Source organism: Acanthochromis polyacanthus, chromosome 7 (genome assembly GCF_021347895.1).
Source record: "Acanthochromis polyacanthus isolate Apoly-LR-REF ecotype Palm Island chromosome 7, KAUST_Apoly_ChrSc, whole genome shotgun sequence".
NCBI lineage: Eukaryota > Metazoa > Chordata > Actinopteri > Pomacentridae > Acanthochromis > Acanthochromis polyacanthus.
In genome coordinates this window covers 32,703,951-32,728,304 of record NC_067119.1, presented here as the reverse complement: position 1 = coordinate 32,728,304, position 24,354 = coordinate 32,703,951, and the positions used below count along the sequence as shown (strand labels likewise).

Genomic DNA, 24,354 nt, shown 5'->3' with positions numbered 1-24,354 from the left:
TGCAGTAATTATTTCCTGTGATTAGACTAAGACAGACTATTAATCCCCAGAGGGAAATTCTGTTGTTGGATATTCAACAAGGGATAAACAATTAGACAGCATAGAATGTTAAGGCCAGGTATAAATTGAAGTTGAATTGAATAAAATAAAATTAGATCAGAATATGGAAATTATATAATAGTAAGAAAAATTATTAAAATATACAAGAGTGATACAGAAATGTGCAAATGAACACAATGTGCAAATGAGAGTGTGCTTAGAGGTGCAAATGACATGAATAGGGCCAGATAAGTTTACAGATGTAATGAACAGCATTTAGAATGTAAAGTGTCCAGTATGTAAATTGGTTTAATCAGCAGGCTGAATGGCAGAGTCCTTTTGTGATCTGCCAGACACAGACATATTGAAAAGTTATATTGCTGTGGGAGGAATGACCTCTTGTAATGTTCTTGGAGCAGCAGGGTTGTTTCAGTCTGTTGCTGAAGCTGCTCCTCGGGTTGTCCACAGTTTCATGGAGGGGGTGGTCGGTGTTGTCCATGCTGGCCAAGATGATTAGAGCTCATCATATCTACCACAGCTGTTTTTGTCCCTCTCTTCCCTGGTGGGAGCATGGAAAATTTTTCCAGTTTTCAAGAGAAAAGAAGATGGCAGGAAGGAATACAAATAAAACTGGCGCTGGGGTCCTCTTCACCAGCAGGGGCCCCAAACGAGCCAATAATGAGAAACTTGCACCAAACACTCCAGCTCTGTAAAACTGAGGCTGTTCGCTGACTGTCCGCCTGAGGGCGCCACTGCAACGAGCAGTGAATTTTACAGGAGAAGAAGGAGGAGGAGGCGGAAGAGGAGGAGGCGTCTGAGGGTCCTGTTTCTGTCTGTTGGTGTCATCCTACAAGAAATTACAGGTAAGACCTGCCGAGCAGGAGAAACATGTGGTTCTATCTGTTTAACTAGTAGCTGCCCCGCTCCTGTTTGATATGACAGTAATATGTTCAAATGTGCTGAGACGTGCTGAGTTTGTTTTGCTAACTTACAACGTTAGCAGGAGGTTCATGAATGTTTGGCCTTATGTTGTGCTTTAACACTCACACTCAAGACAGGGTTGAGGCGTTAGAGTAACTGACATTGAAACTAGACAGGTGTTCCACTTTAACAAACCCCTGTCTTTGAGGTAGAAAAAAAATAACTTATATCAAGCTAATGCTGTTAGCCCCGGACTCCATGAATCCGAACTCCATTCAAATATTTTGATATTTTATATCGACTGTTTCGGTAGCCCTACATAGTTGTCATATTTTGATTTTTTTTTTTAACAGTTTCAAACAATGTTTTAGAGTTGTCCCTTCAATTCGGCATCCAGCTATTACTTTTAAACAGGTGTCCATTTGGATGTTATGTTAAGTTTGCACTTTGACCCACAGATTTCCGTGAATCGAAGAAGGCGTGCTCACCACTTCCCACAAACTAGGATTTTATTCGGCTTCATCTATTATTTTTACTGAAATGCTGTGAGAAAACCCTTTCTACTTGTCTAAAATGTTGCAGCAGCCATGCGTTTTTACCAATATACAGTCAGATGATTTATAAATGTGTTGTTCTTTACGGAACAGCTATACATCTTTACTACACATTATGTACGGTCAGAGCCTGTTGTAGAACAGTTGTTGCTCTGTATTCACTTCATTTTGTGTTTGGTCATTTCTACAAGCAGATGTAACCTGAAGAGAATATCTCCAACTTAATTTGAATACAAACAGTAGCAAAGCAGAGTTGTACAGCAAACAAATCAAAATGTCTAATCCACATTGAAGATGTACATTCAATAATTCAAAGTTTAATTGATCCTAAGGGAAAATGTAAATATCTGCTGTATACCACTGTGATTTGGAGGCACGTTCAATGTTTAGCCAGCAGGGTCACCATATTGTATCTGTGTAAATCCTTACTAACCAAAGCTGAGCGAGCTTCTCATCCAACTCCGTCAGTACAATTAAAAAAAAATATCATGTGTTGTATCTCTATGTTTTTGTAAGTAAAGGAGTGTTATGGTGTTAACAGTATTTTAATATTAATTGGCTTTATCACTGGAGAAGTTACAATGTTTTAGTATTTTACCTTCAATCCTCTTTAAGAGTGACAAGGTCACTGAGTCCCGGTTGATGCCTGGCTAAGCCTGAGCTCAGAGGAGATAAGCAAGGGAGTGAGAGGCCAACTCCAATGTGTTACTACTGCAGTACATAGCACACTGAGTGTTAACTGGCTGGACAGGCAGTTTCTCAGTCACTTCAAGCTTAAAGAGTAAACATTTGATCGTAATTAAGGCAGGCATTGTGGGAACATCAAAAGTGAACCTCCATCTGCTTATTTTCACATGCTGTCATTCCTGTCTGCTTGCCAGGATGGCACAGTGGGGTGCCGTATTCTCAATAATTGCAGCTCTTGGGGGAGCAGCGCTTTTAGCCTCTGTGCACAAGATTGATGAGGGACACACTGGAGTTTACTACAGGTGAGTCAGCAGCACACGTTGTTTTTTATTTTGTGCCTGAGAGATTACACTACTCTGTTGTAAAGCCGAGACTATAAAGAAAAGAGCACCTGCTTCAAAAGTATTTGCCATGAACGTCTTGACTATTCCACAGTGATTACTGTAATTGTTTGAGTATTAAAAGGGCCAGAAAGGCCAGCTGTGTGGTGCTCTGTGCCACCACACCTTCTTAGGTTCAGGGTGTTTAAATGCGCACCACTTGCTTAGACATGCTGCAAATATCTGTGTTTTTATGGCAGGCGAGATAAAATCAGATTTCCATTGCTTCAGTTGGGGGGTTGTGCACAAATGGTGAGCCACTAAAAGACAGTGCTCTCCTGTGATTCATGGTGGTGTTGGCCAAGACCGAAATTGATCCTTTTACAGTAATTCCTCTGAGAAACTATAGACGAGATGATCAAGAATGTGTAATCTCTGAACTCGTCATCAGCAGCAGAGTGAGGGATAATAGAAGCACTGAGTTCTAACTGTGAGGAACAATCCCTCTTTATCTCTCTCTTTAACTCCCTTTCTATTTGGAGTTTCTCTAAAATATATAACTGCTCTTAGTACAAGTAATCACAGTAGAATATTGAATTACTAGCTCAAATTTTGGGAGAATTGCACTGAACCCTTTCTTTATGTAACTTTGTGTCACGCAGGGGAGGGGCTCTCCTGACCGCCACCAGCGGCCCTGGTTTCCATCTCATGCTTCCATTCATCACCACCTACAAATCTGTTCAGGTGAGTCAAGTGAAGTCAGTTATAGCAGAAGATCACAAACCACTAGTACTGCCAGTATATTGTACAGCTTAAATCTACCTATTAAACATTTTGTCTGTATGACACCATTAAGTTTAGCATAACAGATATTATTATTGTCAACCGTTATCTCAGAATGTGTTCAGCCCCTCCTGATTTTTTTCTATTTTATGTGACTCATACTAAACTGTCAATCTAACATTCAACAATATACAAAAGCAACTTGAGTGAACCAACAATGATAGGTTTAAAATATAACTGGATGGGCACTGAGCAAGATGGAGGCCATTCTGACAAACATGGATCATCCACTTCACATCTGCCTCAATGAACAACGAAACATCAGTGGACGGCTCCTATCCCTGAGCTGCAGGACCGAAAGATTTAGGAAATCTTTCTTGCCATCAGCAGTCAGGCTATTCAATTCAAAATTAAACAGATAAGAACCCTGACAACTGGATTTCCCATCGGGGATGAATAAAGTGATTCTGATTCTGAATCAGAAAGGTTATCTAATGCCTAAATTACCAATGTGAAAGAGCCATGCCTGAACTTAATAGATAATTGTTCCACTACTGGTATCGATAACTGCAGCCAGATGCTTTTGATAACTGGAAATCAGTGTCTGATGTCTCTGTGGTGAAATACTGGTGCACTCTTCCTTGTAGAGCTGTGATAGCGTGGCCATGTTGGAGGGTCTGCAAGCATGAACCCACTAGAGCATCTCAATGAAGATGAAGAGTGAACTTTGACTAGGTCACTCTGAAACTTGGCTCTTATTCTCTTTAAGCTATTCATAGTTGGGCTTCCTCCTATTCTTGGGATCAGTCTTGTTTAGTAACTCAGCAACACTGCAGCTTCAGCTCAGACACACTGATGACCTGACATTCTCCCTCAGGATTTCTGGTCAGAGATCAGAATTCCTTTAATTATGGAAGCAGCAAAGAATCCCCACAGCATTACTTTGTCACCTCTATGCCTTACTGTAGGTATAATCTTCTTTTTGTTCAAGTTTGTGTTTGGTTCCCAGCAGATATAAACGGTTCAGCTTCCCCCTCTTCAATCCATAAAACATTCTCCCAAAGGCTTTGGGTCAGCAGGGTGTGTGGTGGCAAAATTCAGCCTTAATGTTTGCTCTGTCCTTCTCCCATGATACCAATTGTTCCCTGTGTCTTTGGACAGTGTAGTTTAGTGTCGAGAACATTAGTCTTTGCTGAGGTGAGAAGGTCCTGCAGATTCTTGGATGTTTTGTGTGAAATTTAGTGACTTCATTGAGTCGCTGTCATGCTGTTGGAGGAATTTTAAGAGCCTGGCCACTTCTGGGAATGCTCACTGTTGTTTTGAGTCCTCTGCATGTGTAGATGTTTTGTCTCACTGTGCATCAGTGAAATGCCAGAGCCTCAGAAAAAGCTTTTAGCTCCTCCTGATGTTTTCTCATGACCTTCTTCCTCCCCGCTTCTGAAATTTCTTTTGCTTTTGGCCTTGTGTGCCAACAGTGAAGCTTCTTCACCAACTTCATGCCTCTGAAATGGTCTGTTAAAGATATGATTTAACAGGACTGGCAGTACACCTGGGTCTGTTTAGGACATCTGTTACCAGTTATCAAAACAGTTTGGTTGTGTTTTGGATGTAGTAATTAAGGGGACAAATACTTTTATGATATAACCTTTTGATTCTATACGTGCAATTATCATTTTATCACTCGTATTTTGTGTTTACTAGGGTTGTGCTTGTTTTATATTAGATTTGACACGGCTGAGTGTGAAATATCCCCACAAAATAGAAATGCTATATTTGGTAGGACAATGTATGCTTTATGATCCGTTGTTCATGTGTAAATGTTTGCATCGTTTATCAGGCAGTGTGTGTATTTAAACACGTATGTACAGAGATACATTGAGTTCATTGTTCACATTCACAAAAGAATAATAATCTGCAACAAAACAAGAAGTGCCAACTAATATGAACCTCTGCACCATAAACCTTGTATTTTGTGAGTAAAATAAACAATGTATTGATTTAAATGAAGTAAGATAGCCATAATGTCTCCCAGCTTTTACTTATTCAAGGTTTAAAATGTCCACAAATGTGTGCTTCCACTTTTTCATAACAGAACAACAAAGATAATAATACCCTCAGCTGTAGCAAACTGTATAGTTTCCATCAGTAAACAGAATAAGCTAAGAAGCACAATGGAGTTGTGAAAATGAGGTATTTTGCTTAACAGTCACAGCTTATTTCAGGATAATGACATTTGATATGCATAAAGGGCTCCTGTTTCTAAAACTGATTGAAGCTGCCAGGTTGCCACGAAAGACTATTTTTCTATCTATTTCTCAGTCTTTTACTGATTTTTCCTAAAGAAGCACTTTTCATCCACAACATTGAATTGATCATTCCATGTAAATTCATTTTATATGACTTTTTAGCGTATATTTGTATTTAGCAGTTACAAGGACAAAAGATATCAAAAAGCGCTACTTACTAATGACAACACAGTTCTGGTGGTGCTTCTTCCAGAATATCATCCAGTTTTCTGGCAGGGGGGCGAATATTTGGATACCAAAATTAATATCCGGATACCGCCGTAGCGAACTAATATTCGGATATTCGGGTCCAGCGCTAGTTACAATGAATTGAAACATTTTTTTTGAAAAATTTGAAAACATTCTTTGGTTAAAATACAGAGTATCCCAAAAAATTTGACATACTTCATCATCATTTTTTGGGACACCCTGTATTAATGAGGATGCATTTTCAGTGTTGACGTCAGTCATTATGTGAACTGATCACAGCAGGAGGCTACTGGGGAGGCTGCAGCCTTCATCAGGAATGTTCTACACACGGATTGGGGTTGTTGGGAGGAATTAAAATCTGATTCCAGATAGACTGCCTGTCTCTGCTGTAGGGATGTGGATGTTCCTCCAACGCTGTTTGAAGAAACAGGACTGTAAGATTTAAAAATGGTGTGTTCTGGCACCAGACTTTAGAAACCTGATCTAGTCTGCCAGTGCTCTGCTGCCCTAAGAAAGGAAATGAAAATATTATTCATCCATTACCTCACCTCCTGAGTTTTAAGGACAAACCTAAGGTTCCAGTACAACAGAGTGTAACATGTACAACTTCTGTTGTGTTATACTGTTGAGTTTGTGTTGTGACAGTGCGTCACAGAGATTTATTTCAGCTCTTTTTACTGTAAAGTTACATTTTATGTACGGAACAACTCTTTATCTTGCTTTGTATTTCCTCTGTGCACAGCTGAACTCCAGCTTTCTTCAGTTTAACGAACTGAATGCCCTGATTTCATATAGTGTTGATGGATTTACTTTCAGGACCACCACTGTGGGTGTTTTTGTAATAAACACATAAAAGACTTCCCATCATGTGGAGTGTTAGAAAATAATAAATGAAACTTGAAAATGTTTGCTTTTGACTTGCAGACGACGCTGCAGACAGATGAGGTGAAGAATGTACCATGCGGCACAAGGTAAGTTTGCTGTTTTGATTGGCTTAAATAGTATCAGATGTGATCGTGAGATTTGTTACGCATAGCATTCATCATAGACAACACACAGACCCCCACACAATACCTTTGGTGAAGTATTACGCCACCACTGCAGGAGTCAGCGGTTCGTCAGCACATGTCTGAGTCACTGACTCATCCAGACTGTCGTCCCCTTCATTTCCCACTAGCGTCTGGCTAAAAGGGATTATTTTGTATTTTCTTTCTTTCAGTGGAGGAGTGATGATTTACTTTGACCGCATAGAAGTGGTGAACTACCTCGTTCCATCAGCAGGTAAACTCAGCAGGTCAAAAAGATCAAACAGTACGTTTATCCTGAACTCCCCCTTCCATTTGTTTTGGATTCAACACACATGATGATAACTTCTTCAGCACTGACAGACGGACATTATTAGATGAGGACAGACATTATTTTGCTGCTGCTTAACCAGCAGCATGTTTTTCTTGAGCTGACCGAGCACTTGTTTTCTCCTTTGCAGTGTATGACATAGTGAGGAACTTCACAGCAGACTACGACAAAGCTTTGATTTTCAACAAAGTTCACCACGAACTCAACCAGTTCTGCAGTGTTCACTCGCTGCAGGAAGTCTACATCGGCTTATTTGGTGAGTGTGCTGGGCTACAGACTTCGTATAAACTGACTACTAATTTAACAATGTGTCTGCATGAACAGCATGTAGTCAGCCTACAGCTCAGGGTTCACTTCACCTCGTATTTATAGCTCGTCTCATTAGGTTGTCAGTACAGTACCCTGTTACACGCAACAGCTGCTGTGCATATGAGCATGGAGTTAGCTGTGTTTTCTTTTCACTTTTAGGAAAGTGAGCCCACAGTTATGATTGTTACCATCTGTCTGGCTAAACACAGTCCCCAGAACGTAAACGCATCCATGGGGTAATGTTGAGACACACACATATCTGTCATCAGTAAAAGAGGGATAACGCCAAAGAGAGGAGTGTATTTACAGTAAGCAAACTGAATATTCCTTCTGTCTATGATAGAATGAATTAGAGTGAATCTCACACTAATCCTAATGCTTCTGATCAATCAGCAACAAGTTCCACAGTTGTTGCCAGAATAAGTACTGAAGCAACAGAAGTTGCTTTCATGCTTTTCTTATTATTAATCTTAAACAAAAACAAATCAATCACTGAGTCAGATCTGGAGTAATTATTGACAGATATTATTAAGCTGAGATAACTTGACTGTACACTGATTATCACTGACAGTATTGTTTTTAGCTCTGAATGTCAGACATATGAACTAGATTTAATATTTTGTGTGACTCCGACAACATGCACATCATTCCTTGTTACATTGGAAACATTGTAAATTGGTACATTTGTCCAGAAAAGTGTTCACCTGCTTTGGAAATTTTTCCTTTTTATTGCTTTTCAACACTGAATCATGGTCTACTTAATTTAGATTTTTTTGACAAAAAAATGCCAGGTTAAAAATGAAAACAGATTTTTACAAAGTAATGTCAAAAATGTAAACTATATAATGTAAAGCAAAGTTGGATAAGTATTCAGCCCCTTTAAAGTGACTCGCCTGTTTAAACACAGGTACAGCTATTTGGAGCTAGAAACCACACAGTTAAATGGAGATCATTTGAGTGAAGTGAATGTGTCTCAGTGATTGTAGTATGAAGACACCTGTATCTGGAAGGTCTGATCACTGGTGAATCAGCGCTAAAAACACCCAAAGCAACTCTGTGAAAGGTTTTTTGAAAATTACAAGTCAAGAGATGGATACAAAAATATGTCCAAGTAACTGAATGCTGAACCTGCAGTACCGCAAAATGTATTGTGAAGAAATCAAACAAATATGACACATGAAAGTCTGCCAAGAGCAGGCTGTCCTCAAAGACTGAGGGACTTTGCAATTAAAAGACTAGTGAGAGAGGACACCAAGACACCTTTGATTCCTCTGAAGAAGTTGGAAGCTTCAGTAGCTGAGAAGGAAACTTTGCATACAGCAACTAATGTCCTTCTTTAATAGTCTTTTTGTGATCAAATGTTTTCTTTATTTATTGCAAATCTGAGCCAGAGATTACAACCACTTTGAATCGTGACAGTTAACCAGAGAAAACAAAACATAAAACCCATCCCTTCCCACCCACCCAAGTCCAACAAAAACTAGCAGACAGGTAAAAAAATTAAAAACAAAGCAAAAAATAACAAGTGATTCTGTGACAAAGCCGTAGGTATATCAGACCAACTCCTTAATCTTCTCAGCAATGTGCGACCATATATTGACATTATCTTCCCTTGCACCATGCAGCCGAACAGTAGATAGTTCGAGGTATACAACGTCTAAAAATGTGAGAGCCCATTGGCGGAATGACAGCGTGTGAGGGGGCTTCCACCTCAAGGCCAACAACTTCTTGGCTGCTGTTAGTCCAGAGAAGAAGACACGTTTCTGTATAGTCCTTAACTGAAGTTGGGATACATCGTTCAACAATAGCACAGACGGGGAGGGGGGAATGACATGTCTCCAGAAGAGTTGAGAGTTCTCTCGCAACCATAGCCCAAAAGTCTGTAACCCCAGGACACTCCCACATCATATGGAAGAAAGTTCCCAGTGCTTTTGAAGAGCATAATGTACAGTTGGGACTACCCAATAGTTTCATAGCGTGAAGTGTGCGAGGAGTCAGGTATGTCCTATGAATAATGTTCAGATGGATCTGCTGATGGTCCGGATTCCTTGATCTAAGTGGGATACTGTCCCAGACAGAGTCCCAGCTGAACTCTGTGTCCAGATTCGGCAAGTCATTCCTCCATATCGCGTCTAACATCAAAGGTTCATAGCTATATTCCAACAAGTACAAGCATAGCCGTGATACCAGACCCCGAGAGGACCTGAAACTGCTGAATACTTCATGTAAAGGGTGCATTGCAAGTGGAGTTTGCCAGGGGACCCCATAGGCTTTCTGTGCCTTCTTTAATAGTCAAAGTATTATGAGAGAGTAGCAAAAAGAAACTGCTGAAAAATGTTTGTATTAAATCTGGAGTAAAGTTCACCAGAAGGCACATGGGAGACTCTGAAATAAACTATTTGAAGGTTCTTAGGTCTGATGAGACCAAAAATGTAGCTTTTTGGCCATCCTAATGCTTTTTTTGGCACGCAAAAAAGCAGTTTTACAAACAAGAAGGCTGTAAAATTGCGGTGTCCAGATGTGCAAGGCTGACTGAGACTATCCACGCATCCTCAATGCTGGAATTGCAGCCAAAGTATCATCTACTAAATATTGACTTAAATGGGATAAATACTTATGCAAACACTTATTTTCTGTTTTCTGCTTTTAAATGACATTACTTGATAAAACCATTTTTTACTTTAAATAAAATGAAATTCTCCATGATTCCATGCTCAAAAGCAATCAAAGGAATCCCTTTTACAGATACTGTAAATGTACTGATAACACACACATTTCACGAATCAAGAAGTTGTTAAGGGTTTGTTCAACCCAAGTATATTTTTTAGCATTTCCAGATTGTATCTAATTAATCTAATGTTTAATAATAATAATAATGGAATAGATTTATATAGCGCTTTTCTATCAAGGTATACTCAAAGCGCTTCACAATGGATCCATTATTCATTCACTCACACATTCTCACTCTGGTGGTGGTAAACTACATTTGTAGCCACAGCTGCCCTGGGACAGACTGACGGAAGCGTGGCTGCTAATCCATGCCTACGGCCCCTCCGACCACCACCAACATTCACTCGCATTCATACTCCAGTGAAGAGCACTGGAGGCAAGGCGGGTAAAGTGTCTTGCCCGAAGACACAACAGCACATGACTAGGACAGAGTGGGAATCGAACCGCCGACCCTTTTATCATTGGACGACCCGCTCTAACACAACAAACAAACAAACAGCAAGAAACTAGCAGTTCACCATAGAGGACAATACAGATAACAACATTCCTTCTACAGATGCTAAAATGAACTGTCCACAGGGTCTTTAGAGGGAGGCTTTTGTATGGCAAAGCTGGAAGGAAGCTAAACAAACATTACTATACCATTGCTTTACCAGTGTAGCTAAGTAGTTGTCTCAAAAACCTATGCTGAAGCTCGTACCTAAATTGTACACTACCGTTCAAAAGTTTGGGGTCACACAGGCAATTTAATGTTTTCCATGAAAACTCACACTTTTATTCATGTGCTAGCATAATTGAACAAGGGTTTTCTAATCATCAGTTAGCCTTTCAACACCATTAGCTAACACAACGTAGCATTAGAACACAGGAGTGATGGTTGCTGGAAATGTTCCTCTGTACCGCTATGGAGATATTCCATTAAAAATCTGCTGCTTCCAGCTAGAATAGTCATTTACCACATTAACAATGTCTAGACTGTATTTCTTATTAATTTAATGTTATATTCATTGAAAGAAATACTTTTTTTTCCCCAAAATGAGTACATTTTTAAGTGACCACAAACTTTTAAACGGTAATGTATATCATACCTGGTTGTGTGGTGTGGAGACAAAGAGCAGATAACAAAAACCTTTGTACAACCCTGGGAGGATATTAGAAATGTTCCTCCTTGCCCGCTGGATGGATTAATAACTGAATTTCCAGGAAAAACTTGCACATACAGCAAGTGAGCAGATAAGAAGTAATATAAATCCTAAATTACTTTCTCTCATGGACACTGTACATAGAATACACTGTCTAATAAATTATGAAATAAGACAATATATTAAAGGATTCAGTGTGAAAAGTGGGAGCAATTGAAATGAGCAATGCAATATCTGAAAAGAACTTAGTTCACTTTTAGAGAGCTTGAAATCAAAGAGACATTTTTCTACCCGTAAGCTCACTCATCTTTATTTGAATTTTCCCCAAACAGACCAAATCGATGAAAACCTGAAGTTGACGCTACAAGAGGATCTAACAGCCATGGCACCTGGACTTATCATCCAGGTACAGTAAGACTGTCAGAGCGGCTGAAACCAGAGCAAGCTAGATTATGCTGTTAAGATCATGTAGTTAAAGGAAAGTACCTACAATTTAAGAAGGACTGACCTTTGATCCCTTAGCTATGCTAAATTAGCTGTTGTTGATGTTCTACCCTCACCAAGAAAACATCAAAAAGTATGTAAAACAATCTCTTTAATCTGTGCAGAAAGTATAGTGCAGTTATGTGTAGGCTGGTGCAGTGTCTCATTGTCTTCATGACGCTGCCAGAGGATCAGAAAAGCCTCCAGGAAACATTGGATAACTTGTTTGACCCTTGCTTTGGTTTTTATACTAAGCTAAACCAGCAGATATGAAAGTGGTATCTATCTTCTCATTTAACTCTTGCCAAGAAAGTAAAAGAGTGTTTTTCTTAAAATGTCAAACTATTCTTTTAATGGATCCTGCACAGATGATACAACATTTCTGTGAGATGAAACAAGAGGCAGCAGAGCTCCACATTACCGTTTCACATTGGTTGCAATGATGCACCTACGTTTTTACCAGCCTATGCATGCAAAATCTTTCATCACAGCAACTTCATTTTTTTATCAGTTGCTACATTGATAAATTTTAAACGCTTTATGTAAATGATTCTAGACAGAAATTACAATACAGATACATTTTTTTGTACATTTTTCCATTTATTTTCATCAGAATCTCAGACTTAAAGTTAGTGAAAAATAGCTCCTCTTGGGCTATATTATAACTATTGTTCATTTGTTATTATCATCGGACTCTTTTCTACTTTTGTTTGTTGCTGCCTGTCACTGAAACTCTGCAGGGAGGAAGACTGCTGTGCTGGCTGCACACTTGACACGGCAAGAGCTTAGGTTCTTGGAGATGTTGTGCTCCTTTGTTTTATCATGTCTCAGTTCTTCTCGCAGGCTATGAACTAACTTGTGGTGATATGTGGCTCAGCAGCAGCAGTTTAAATTGGGACAGAAGATGTTTAAATGTCAAATTTACCTAGGTTGCCGTTGCCAGGCATGCTACTGTCACCACTGTAAGTAATAAAGCTATTATTTGTGTTCCAAAGACGGTTTTTCAGTCAGATCTGTGACCAGAATGGTTGCACACTGAAGCTGGGTAGTTATACAATTAAAAGAAGAAAGAAAAAAAAAAAAAAAAACACAAGACAGCCACATTTTTGAAAATGTACACTATCATTCAAAAGTTTGGGGTCGCTTAGAAATGTCCTTATTTTTGAAACAAAGAAACTTTTTTCAATGAAATAACATTAAATGAATCAGAAATACAGTCTAGACTTTGTTAATGTGGTAAATGACTATTCTAGCCGGAAGCGGTTGATTTTGAATGGAACATCTCCATAGGGGTACAGAGGAACATTTCCAGCAACCATCACTCCTGTGTTCTAATGCTACATTGTGTTAGCTAATGGTGTTGAAAGGCTCATTGATGATTAGAAAATCCTTGTGCAGTTATGTTAGCACATGAATAAAAGTGTGAGTTTTCATGGAAAACATGGAATGGCCTGTGTGACCCCAAACCTTTGAGCAGTAGTGCAGGTAATCTTAAACTGACGGAGGAGACAAGGCAGCTTGCAACATTTCGTAGAGTTACACCAGCTAACATGAATAGATAATATCTCACCATGAAAAACAGAGGATGTAACTTTCTCCTTTGAGGAAACTGACTGAGACCTTTTGCGATAAAATCCACACGTTGGGGCATGACAGTTTTGTATTTATCTTTACTAAGAAGGTTTTGCCTCTGCGTTTGTCACCTTGTTGTCTTTCTCTGGGGAGGGGGGGGTACCTCAGCCACACTGAACTGCAGGGTACTGAAGCTGGAAATGGTAACAGGAAACTCATGCAACCCAGTATGCAGTAGTTGATCCAGTCTGCACACTTTTCCCAGCCACTATGAAGCCTCACTCCTGGACCATTTATTAAAACAACAGAAAAACATTGTTTTTCGGGAAATCAAATCATTGCGTAATATTGTGAGTGGTTGCTGAGTTTTTTTCCTCTGTTGAATTCACCCCCTCATTTCATTCCTGAGAGTAAAATGCTTCAATGGGCTCTAATACTCTAGCCCTGTGTTTCCTGTCAATGTCCACAAACAGTTGAAATAACAGTTACGGCTCTTCGGAATAACCAGTGGTCTTTCAGTTCAGTGGGTCTTTAATGGGACAGTGTTTTTCTCTGGGCTTCTCTCCAACTGCCTGATTTCTTTAACAGCCCCCCTAGATGGTGAAAACCCCTTATTTAGCCGTGTTTCTTGGTTCACTCCTGTTGAATGCTGAATGTTTCTTTCCCTGTCTCATGGTTCCACAGGCGGTCCGTGTCACAAAACCCAACATCCCAGAGAGCATTCGGAGGAACTACGAGCTTATGTGAGTTTTCTTTTTTTCCATGCAAGGAAAAGGAATATTTCCTGTCCTCCAAAGTCTTTGTTGTGGATTTACTCTCCCTCCCAAATGAATAGACTTGACATTCCTCCAACTCCCCCTGCCAAGTCCTGTCGAGACGGAAAACTGCTCTTTCATGTCACTCTGTGAGCGTCTAACTCAGACTTCATGCTTGTGCTGAGTCACAGCCACTGTCATAAGAAAACTTAATAGACTTACAGTTAGTTGCAGTCAGAATGAGAGAAGCTGCAGCAGTGGGAAGTGGATGTTTTCAAGTCAGTCTCATACATTGTCAAGCAACTAACAGAATTTTGATCTTCCTTAATAGCACATATGTTTATCAACTGGTGTCTCCTACCCACAAGTGTGTTTGTTTCATGGTGAAATGGAAGGCATAAATACTCCTTATGATGACCCTGATCAACAACAAAAAGAAACAAGAGAGACTGATATGCACACTAACATCACAGTAAGCCACATAAAATAAATACCTAAAATTCTTCACAGCAGAAACATAATCATGTGTAAACCTGCAGGTGAGTGCTCTGGGTACTCAATTATAATTCTAAGGAATTTTGAAATTCAGTAAGTGGTGTCTAGAAAATATGAATAGAAAGGCTGAGTGTCTGTGTTGGTTGCAACTCCCAAAGTATCCTTCATGGATGCATTATGAGCCACCCAAGGGACTGTTGACAGGACACCCCTGAATGCAAGTTCATTTTTTCCTCTTGAAACCCCCAGTGATCTTTTGTTGCATGGAGGTTTTATATTTGCAAAACTTTCCAGACTCTAGAAAAGTAAGTTTCATTTTTGTGGCATCATCATGATGTAAAAATCTGAACGCTGTGTAGTGAGCCTCACAATGTGGAAGAAAACACAGAAGCTAGAAGTCTTTCTTTTTTTAGTATTTTTCTTTGTTATGAAAATATTTACATGACAAGGTGCAGAAACACAAACATCTAAAGTTCAAACTTGCTCATGTTGAAGAAGCAGAAACGGTCACTGTCAGTATAAACTACTGTTCAAAAGTTTGGGGTTGCTTAGAAATGTCCTTATTTTTGAAAGAAATACAATTTTTTTTTCATTGAAGATAACATTAAATTAATTATCAGATATACAGATTAGACATTGTTAATGTGGTAAATGACTGTTCTAGCTGGAAATGACTGATGTTTAATGGAATATCTACATAGGGGTACAGAGGAACATTTCCAGCAACCATCACTCCTGCTCCTTCACAACATGTTAAACAGAGCAAGGGTTGCAAAAGACACATTAAATGGAGTTTAGTATTTGGTCATCATCCTGTAAAATTTCTAGAAGATGTCCACAGTGAAAAACGGACTCCCACAGACTACTTTGATGCACACAGATTGTTACAACTCCTCAGTATTAACTGCTTTCTACAGATCATACCATTGCTACAGCACACATCCTCTGACTTTGTGTGTCGTGCTGCCAAAGGCGCAAAGGCAATTCAATGTACATAACCTGTAAAGGTTCCTAAAGGACAGACATGAAATTATTACAAATATTTGAAAATAGTATTATTAAAGAGCGATAAGTCATACCTAATTAAATCATTCAAATCTGAAAAAGTTCCCTTCTGACCCCTTCAGAAATTTGCAGAATTTTTGAGTACAGTAACTTAAAGCAGTATATTTGAAGGAGCCATGTGAAAGTTACAGGTCCTCAGAGTACAAATGATTGCTACATCACACATCCTTTGACTTTGTCTGTCATGCTGCCAAAGGCACAAAGGCAATTCAATGTACTTAAAGGTTCTTACATACATGAAATTATTACATTAAAACATTTGTAAATTGTCTTGTGAAATGCTGATGGGACATACTTAATTAAATCATTCAAATCTGAAAAGTTCCCTCCTGACCCCTTCAGAAATTTGCAGATTTTTTGAGTACAGTAACTTAAAGCAGTATATTTGAAGGAGCCATGTGAAAGTTACAGGTCCTCAGAGTACATCAGGGTGGATTCAAATTTCACACGCTTGAATTTGCATGAATTTTTCCAGCATTCTTGAGCCTTTATCATTCCATATGTAAGAATACATCATGAAACATAAACTTCGAGTGAAAGCATCAATGAGCTCATTTCAAGACTGCAACCAGATTCATTTTAAATCCACTCTATGTGTCACAATCTAGAGCCAAAATCTTGTTTTTGGTCAGCACAATTTCTATCAGAACCAACTTGGAGCATCAATATCATGGGTTATATCATGATTTTAATCGTCAAAACAACATCCATAAAAGTGTGAGTTTTCCTGGAAAACCTGAAATTGCCTGGGTAACCCCAAACTTTTAAACAGTAGTGTACAATTAATTGCAATAGGTCTGGGCAGCATTTTCTCACATCAGATATACAGATATCAGATACAGATACACTCAAGAATTGTATGTAGTCAATTTTTTTCCCCTCCTTTTCTTGGAAATAGTTGCATATATATTTAAGTCTGTTTGTTCTTGTGGCTTTTATAGTTTATAATGCTCTTTTTTAACATTTTTTTCTATAGGTTTTATTTATGTCAATTTGCTATCATGCCTGTGGGTTGTGATAACATTTACCCTGCAGTGTATCTGCAGAGCTGTGGGGAGGCAGTGATATGCTGTGTATACATCCAGTACAAGCAGTCATAGGTTATTAGCATTTCATGATGTGGACTTTTTGGGAGGGGCGGAGTTTCTCTAACCTCCAGGATTAACTTTCTCAGAGCAACATTATGATTCTGCTTTGATCTCCAGCCTTCACTGTAATGGGCACATAGACTTTCGATGAGTATACTTTTGGTTTCACTTTCCTGTCCCTGGTTCAGAACATGTTGATACTGTTTTGTTTTACAGCCCGTGTGGGCGTCTGGGTGTTGGTGTTGCCTCCCTGGACTAGAAAGTGATGTAAACAAGGCACATTTTAAAATGAACAGTTACAAAATAAGGTCCAGGCTATAAAAATAAGCTCCAGGCTGTCAGGAGGAAGTCACTTTTTTCTTTTAAGCAGCAGTTTTAATTTAGAGGGATCAACAGGGAGATATAAAAGCATTACAGCCTGATTGAGATGCTTTGTGTAGTAACTGGATTACTTCCACTGAGGCTGATGCTAAAATCCAAGATTTGGAGCAGATTGAGCATTTTGAGTCATGTTCCCATGATGACACAGGGTTCAGATGCTGGACTGGGAGTTTGAAGTTGCAGCAGGCCCAGTCCCAGTGCTGCCATTACACTCAGACATGCAGTTCCAAAATGTTCGCCTCACTGTTAAATCAACCATTGGTTGACCGCTCATGCCTTCTCTGTAAATCATACTTTCCGTAAGTCAGGTTAAAAAAAAGCTGAGTTTCTTAGGGGGAGGAGTGCGTACAGTTCTACACTGATGTTAAAATCAGAAACACAAAAAGAAATGTGCTGCCAAGACTAGGTTTGTCTGCATACAGCAGCAAACACCACATCTTGTTCTTTATTATATGTAAAAGTGTGCATAAATATTTGCAGGGAGAGCGAGAAGACAAAGCTGCTGATCTCTCAACAGACACAGAAGGTTGTAGAAAAGGAGGCAGAGACAGAAAGGATTAAAGCTGTGATAGGTGAGTAAAAATGAAACAATCATGTAACATGGTTGCACTCTAAACCTGAAACTGAAACCGCTTATTTGCTTTGTAGAGGCTGAGAAGGTAGCACAAGTGGCAGAAATCAAGTTTGGCCAGAAAGTGATGGAGAAGGAAACGGAAAAGAAAATCTCTGAAATTGAAGGTTTGTATCTAATGGCGGAGATGTAAGAAAAGCGCCGTCCTCAGGAAAATCTAGCAAAAAAAATGGTTTATTCAATGTGTTTTTAATTTGATTATGTCATAGATGCTAACATAATAGGGAAGGTCGTATAACAATGTGGATTCTATTTCACTGTAATTCTTTTATATTAACACTGCCACAGTTGTCAGATGATGCAACGTAGAATGAATTGAAAACACTCAAGAAAAGTGAAAGTACCTATAAGTATTTGAGTAAATTTATTTAGTGATTTTCCACTGCTGTTATTATCACTGAAAGTCTCACTCTTCAGCTCAGATTCAGATGAAGACTGAAGCATAACACATTTTTCTCCACTAAGGGAATCTTCAAAAGCTGATATTAGGCATGTCTTTGCAAGAAAGGTAGTGGATATCATATAAAAATATGATTAAAAGATATGCTAGTTCCACCGTAACGCCTGCTGACTCACTGATAAGAAGAGCAGGGTGATGACCCTGCAATCAGGGATGCTATCAGTTCCACCTGTTTTTTCCACCGTGACTATTCGCTGGGTGTGATTCTTTTGAACAAAAAGCCAAACAATAGCACTTCAACAAAGATGTGAAGCAGAGCATCGGAGGCCACAGTGAGCTGTTTTCATGACTACACAGAAGAGTTCTAAGAAAATTCATGTTGCTTTGCTTTGCTGTTGGACTGTGGGAACTTGCTGTTTTGGTCAAACCCATATTTGTCCATCTCAGTATTCATGCCAGCTTCCTGCTGTCTGAGTGGTAAAGCAGATTGCACTTTTTTTAACCCTCCCTCACCTGTTGACTCTTGACAGTGTCTGTTTGTGATTGATAGACAGTGCTTTCCTGGCCCGGCAGAGAGCCAAGGCAGATGCAGAGTTCTATACAGCACAGAGAACTGCTGAGGCCAATAAGGTAAAGAGACGACACTCATCCCACCTTAACCCTTTGATGCACATCATGGGTCAAAACCTACCCAAATCCAGTGGAAATGGGTATCTCCTGACCCACATTGCGCATCAAAGGGTTCAGGACTGGAGAGTCCAGTCTGCTCATCATAATCAGTTTTTTGTTGCTTCTCTTCCAGTTTAAGTTAACTCCAGAGTATCTGGAGCTAATGAAGTACAAGGCCATCGCAGCCAACAGCAAAATCTACTTTGGGAACGACATACCCAACATGTTTGTGGACTCTGGCTCAGCAGGGAGCTCTATCAAGGCCTCTGCAGCCATGGACATTGTTGGTGAGCACATCCTTGATCTGGATTAGCAGTGAAAGTAGTGGGACCTACAGGAGCATCCACTGGTGGAGGACAACCTGCTGCAGGGCAATAGCCTGGCACATCAGCGAGCTAGCTGGTTGACTGGCAGGTTCTCCCAGTGGCCCAGAGAATATCTGCTGACCTGGGCCTTTATTTCTCAAACACCTCAGAATCACTGCTAGAAACCACACTGGAAGACCGACTAGAAAAATGTTTCAGCCTCAGAGCAGTGGCTTCCTCTGTTTTCCTCTGTCCTGAGAGAGAGTGACATCCTATCGACACCAAACTGTAAATTAGAAGAAAATAGCCACAATAGTAATTTAAACCTGGCCTTGCTGTTACTCAGCTTTTATAGGCTGTGCATCCAGTACATTTAACCAGAGCAGCAAGGATCATAAATCCATAAATACTTACATGTCAGTACTGCATTATCCATGAATGTGAAACATGTCCTCATCAAGCACTCAAAGAAACCATAAAAATGTCAATAGATGTTACTGAAAATTCTCAATTAGGGTTATAGGTGCAATGAATTGAGTTACCAATGACCAAAATCATGATTATTCCCTTTACGTTGTTCTTGTTTCATTAACTGAACGTTTGCTAAGTGCTATCTCTGCGACAGTTGCAGTTTGTTTTCAGTTCTCTCATGCCACATATTCAGTTGACAGTGATACCAGTGACTGATTTAAGACTTGAAATTTGTTGTAATTTTCTAAGCAATGGGTCAGACGTGGACAACATAAATGATTTTGACTAGCTGAAATGGCTACTTTGATTATCAGCACGGTAGCTAGCCGATTAAGCTAACGTTAGCTCTGTGAGTTGGTCAAAAATGCTGCCCCCAGCTTACTTTTTAGTGTTTCCACTTGATTCCTTTAAAACCAAGAATCTTGTAAAATGGTGCATCACTATTTACTTGATGTCCACTTACATGATTTTGAGTTAAGAACTGAAGCCAAAGCTGCAAATCCCAGCAAACATTTGACAACTTACAAGTTAATGATTCAGAAAGACTTCACGAAGAAAGAGGCAGTACTGATTTTATATTGCAGTGTGAAGGCAGTACGAGTACTATTAGTATGATGCCTTCAAATGTAATATTTGATTATTTTTATGCCCAGTATAAGATGTAAGTTTCTCAGCTGAAGAACTTGCTCTTATTTTCCAGTTGAATGCTTTGGATATAATGTTAGAAGAGAGTAATCTGAAAGAGAACTTACCGCTGTGTCTGACTAACTGCAACAAGTTTGATGGGGGTAGCTGATATTTCTCCAAATCCAATGTCTGTACTGTAAATCAAGAAAGAAAGCACACATGCTAGTAATAAGCAGAGGGTGGGTTGTTTTTTGCTTGTTTTTGAAGAATGTCTTTTCATGCAAACTATCAGATTATTGCAATTCTTACTGTTCTGCAGATGTGTCTGCCGGGGTCTGAAATTTCATGATCAGTGGGTGTGTACCCTCTAATTATTGTGGTCCGTGCACGGTCATTGCATGTGTGGTAGTAGTGCATATACGCAGAATACGTAGATGCTGATCTACTGTTCATCTATGAAACCTGTCCTCTCAGTGGACGACTAAACCGTTTTATAAGAACAACTATTCATCCATTTGCGTGTCCGTAATCCCTTTTTACTTTTTATGTAGCCCCATGCACCCACTTCAGGACAATAGCTGTTCAGTGGACGTTTTTAGTGGTCAAATGAAATAACTTCACAAAAAAAATCAGTCACTCGACCTTTAAAACAAGTAAATAGCTATGAAGAAACCATCTTGTTTTTTCATATTCTGTGTGACCAGAAGGACCAAGCAGGGCAGCTGTTAAGATGGTAAAAATGTTGGTTGTCGTTTTCCTGAAAGAAACACCAAATGTCACTCTAGGGATAGTGGGCTGGCTGTGATTTCCCTCTGACCTGCTTGAAAAATATGGGCCCTGACCACAAATGTAGACAAAACACAGGGATCATGAATGTACTGTGGTAGCTGTTGAGACTCATGTAACATCACTGCTTTTTCTATGGTTTGTAGAACTTCTTTGGAGCAGAGGGGTTCTACTGATTTTTCACTGAATTTGTGCAGTTTACAAAGCTGTACATTTGTCCGTCTATGTGTGTATTTGTCACCCTGTGTATTTGGTTACAGACTGTTTAGGTGTTAATGTCTGTTTTCATTCATTTCTTTTTGAAGGCAGTGCTCATTTTAAACGGGTTAAATTGGATTGTGACACACAAAAAAAAATAGCTTTTGTATGGTTTGTCCTAACCACATTACAGACATGGACATCAGGGTCGATCCATCCAACATTAGTCATGTCCTCCCTCCTGACTCTTCACAATCACCTGATTTTTTTTGTACTGTAGCTTAAGTATATTAAATGAAGTCAGACTAATTTACTTTTATACTGAATGTTTTCTGAGTGACGGAGCCTATATCAGAAAATTGTTGTGACAAACAGGAAGTAATGGCTGGAAGAAGAGCCTTATGCCAAGCATCAGCAAAAATTACACTTTTGATATGCCATCATTTGTTTTGACCATTAAAACTATTTTATGTCCCAGGATTTTGATGCTCCAAGTTGGCTCTGGATAAAATTGTGCTGACCAATAAAAGAGATTTTGTTTTTCTCTAGATTGTGACACATGGAGTGGATGTAAAATGAATCTGGTCGCAGTTTTGAAATGAGCTCATTGATGCTTTTCACTCAAAGTTTATGTTTCATGATGTATTCTTACATATGGAATGATAAAGGCTCAAGAATGCTGGAAAAGTTCATGCAAATTCAAGCGTGTGAAATTTGAATCCACCCCGATGTACTCTGAGGACCTGTAACTTTCACAAGGCTCCTTCAAATATACTGCTTTAAGTTACTGTACTCAAAAATTCTGCACATTTCTGAAGGGGTCAGGAGGGAACTTTTTAGATTTGAATGATTTAATTAAGTATGACTTATCGCTCTTTAATAATACTATTTTCAAATATTTGTAATAATTTCATGTATGTCCTTTAGGAACCTTTACAGGTTATGTACATTGAATTGCCTTTGCGCCTTTGGCAGCACGACACACAAAGTCAGAGGATGTGTGCTGTAGCAATGGTATGATCTGTAGAAAGCAGTTAATACTGAGGAGTTGTAACAATCTGTGTGCATCAAAGTAGTCTGTGGGAGTCCGTTTTTCACTGTGGACATCTTCTAGAAATTTTGACAGGATGATGACCAAATACTAAACTCCATTTAATGTGTCTTTTGCAACCCTTGCTCTGTTTAACGTGTTGTCAAGCATTTGTAATATTTAAAGTGGCATTACATCAGCAGCTGTTGATAAAAGCTGCCTATGCCTGAGTTAATGACCAAATGAAACAATTGATGTGTTTTCCAAAGAACCACTCAACATTAAGAGCTGACTCATTTAATTTTGTAGCTCAAGGCGAAGACGGTAGTTTAATGTAGGACATGTTTAGGCATTGGTTCTGGGAACTTGGTATGCTTTTTTCTCTTAAACGAACACATCACTACTGTGAGGAAGTGTTGCTTTAGTACAGAGATCCAATGACTCTTTCACCAATAATTTCTTAGAACGCTATTATTCCACCTGTTACCTGCAGCACTCTCTCAAAGTGAACCAGTTTGCTCTCTGAGCATCCTCCAGATGTCAGTATTTTCATTCCAATTTATCAGATTAATTTAGACTGACAGTGACTTAGCAACAGGTGATTTTGCACTGATTTCAATTGTGAATGTACAATCAAGTTATTGTCTTTTGACAATAAAAGTACTGTGTTTTATTCTTTGATAAATCAATGACATTGTGAAGATCTTTTATTTAAGTGTGATGTAAAATATGTTTCCACGATTCAGTGAAAGACTATAAATGTATGTACAGACATAATAAATTCCATATATCTAAACTACTGTTATAACTGCACAATAGATTTTATTACTTGAGGACACAATAATAAACGTTTCTTGACAGTTTCTTATCACAAATCAATTAAGTAGTTTTTTTTAAAATATAACTGCTTCCCACCCCCGTTATATCGATCATAACTAACGGGGGAAAAGGCTCAGAGATGATTCATTTGGTTCACTGTGTCACGTTAAGTTCGACAGAACCCTCCAGAAAGTAACAATTTACAAGAAGAAGCAAAAGTACCTTCCAAGGAGTCCATAGGAACAACTCAGGAGTGACCTCAGTGATTATATCAGTTCATTCACATATCATTTAGTGACAAATGATGACTTTCTTGGGAACTTTTGGGGAAATACCACGCAAACAAATGTTTGTGTACTGATTACGTATCTAGGAATTAGTACACCCACCGCTTTCTTAATGAGTCATTCCAGATTAACTTACTGCCTGTTGAGAGGCACTGAACTGCTGGTGGAGGAACTAATTCCATCTCTAAAGTACAGTAATTAAGTAAATGTATTTAGTTACTTTCTCCTACTGCACAATTCTAACATCAACTCATTAATTACTTTTTTTTAAAAGTCCTTTGAAGTGAAAATGTGCTCAGACATAGTAAAGAAAATTACCTCTTTGACACTATAATATATACATTATACTACTCAGTTATACTGTTTATATACACTGCACGTCCAATAAAACAGTTGCACACTAACATACCATTGGACCACTACTTGCTTTAAAATGGTACACATTCACCATGGCGTCGTTTCAGTAAGCTTCTGCAATGTCACAGCATTTATTTTTGTCCAGAGATGCGTTCATATTTCACCAAGATATTATACCGATTATGGGAGAGTCGGACCACTGCACGAAGTCTTCTCCAGAACATCTCAAAGATTCTCAGTGGGGCTGAGGTCTGGACTCAGTGGAGGGCAATCCATGTGTGAAAATTCTCATGCTCCATGAACTCTCATGCTTCTCATGCTCATTCTCTCTCAAACTTCTCATGCTCTTTCTCAATGTGAGCCACATGAATCCTAACATTGTCATCTTGGAACATGATCATGCCATCAGGGAAGAAAAACTTCATTGATGGAAGGACCTGGTCATTCAGTATATTCAGGTATTCAGCTGACCTCATTCTTTGGGAAGATAATGTTGCTGAACCTGACCAACCCCAGGTCATAACCCTAACCCCCACAGGCTGGTAGGCACTAGCCATGATGAATGCATCACTCCATCTACAGTTGTGGTCAAAAGTTTT

At 39.1% G+C, this 24,354-nt stretch overlaps 1 protein-coding gene across 1 annotated transcript; it reads left to right on the top strand.

The window, feature by feature from the left end:
* Positions 1-823: 823 nt before the first annotated feature.
* erlin2 (ER lipid raft associated 2) lies at positions 824-22,981 on the top strand. Its single transcript, XM_051950317.1, has 12 exons — positions 824-902; positions 2,396-2,503; positions 3,184-3,265; positions 6,724-6,770; positions 7,019-7,080; positions 7,286-7,411; positions 11,669-11,742; positions 14,076-14,134; positions 17,656-17,747; positions 17,824-17,913; positions 18,757-18,836; positions 19,009-22,981. Exons 2-12 carry the CDS (start codon positions 2,397-2,399, stop codon positions 19,186-19,188), a joined length of 999 nt encoding a protein of 332 aa, XP_051806277.1. The 5' UTR covers positions 824-902; position 2,396; the 3' UTR covers positions 19,189-22,981.
* Positions 22,982-24,354: the final 1,373 nt, after the last annotated feature.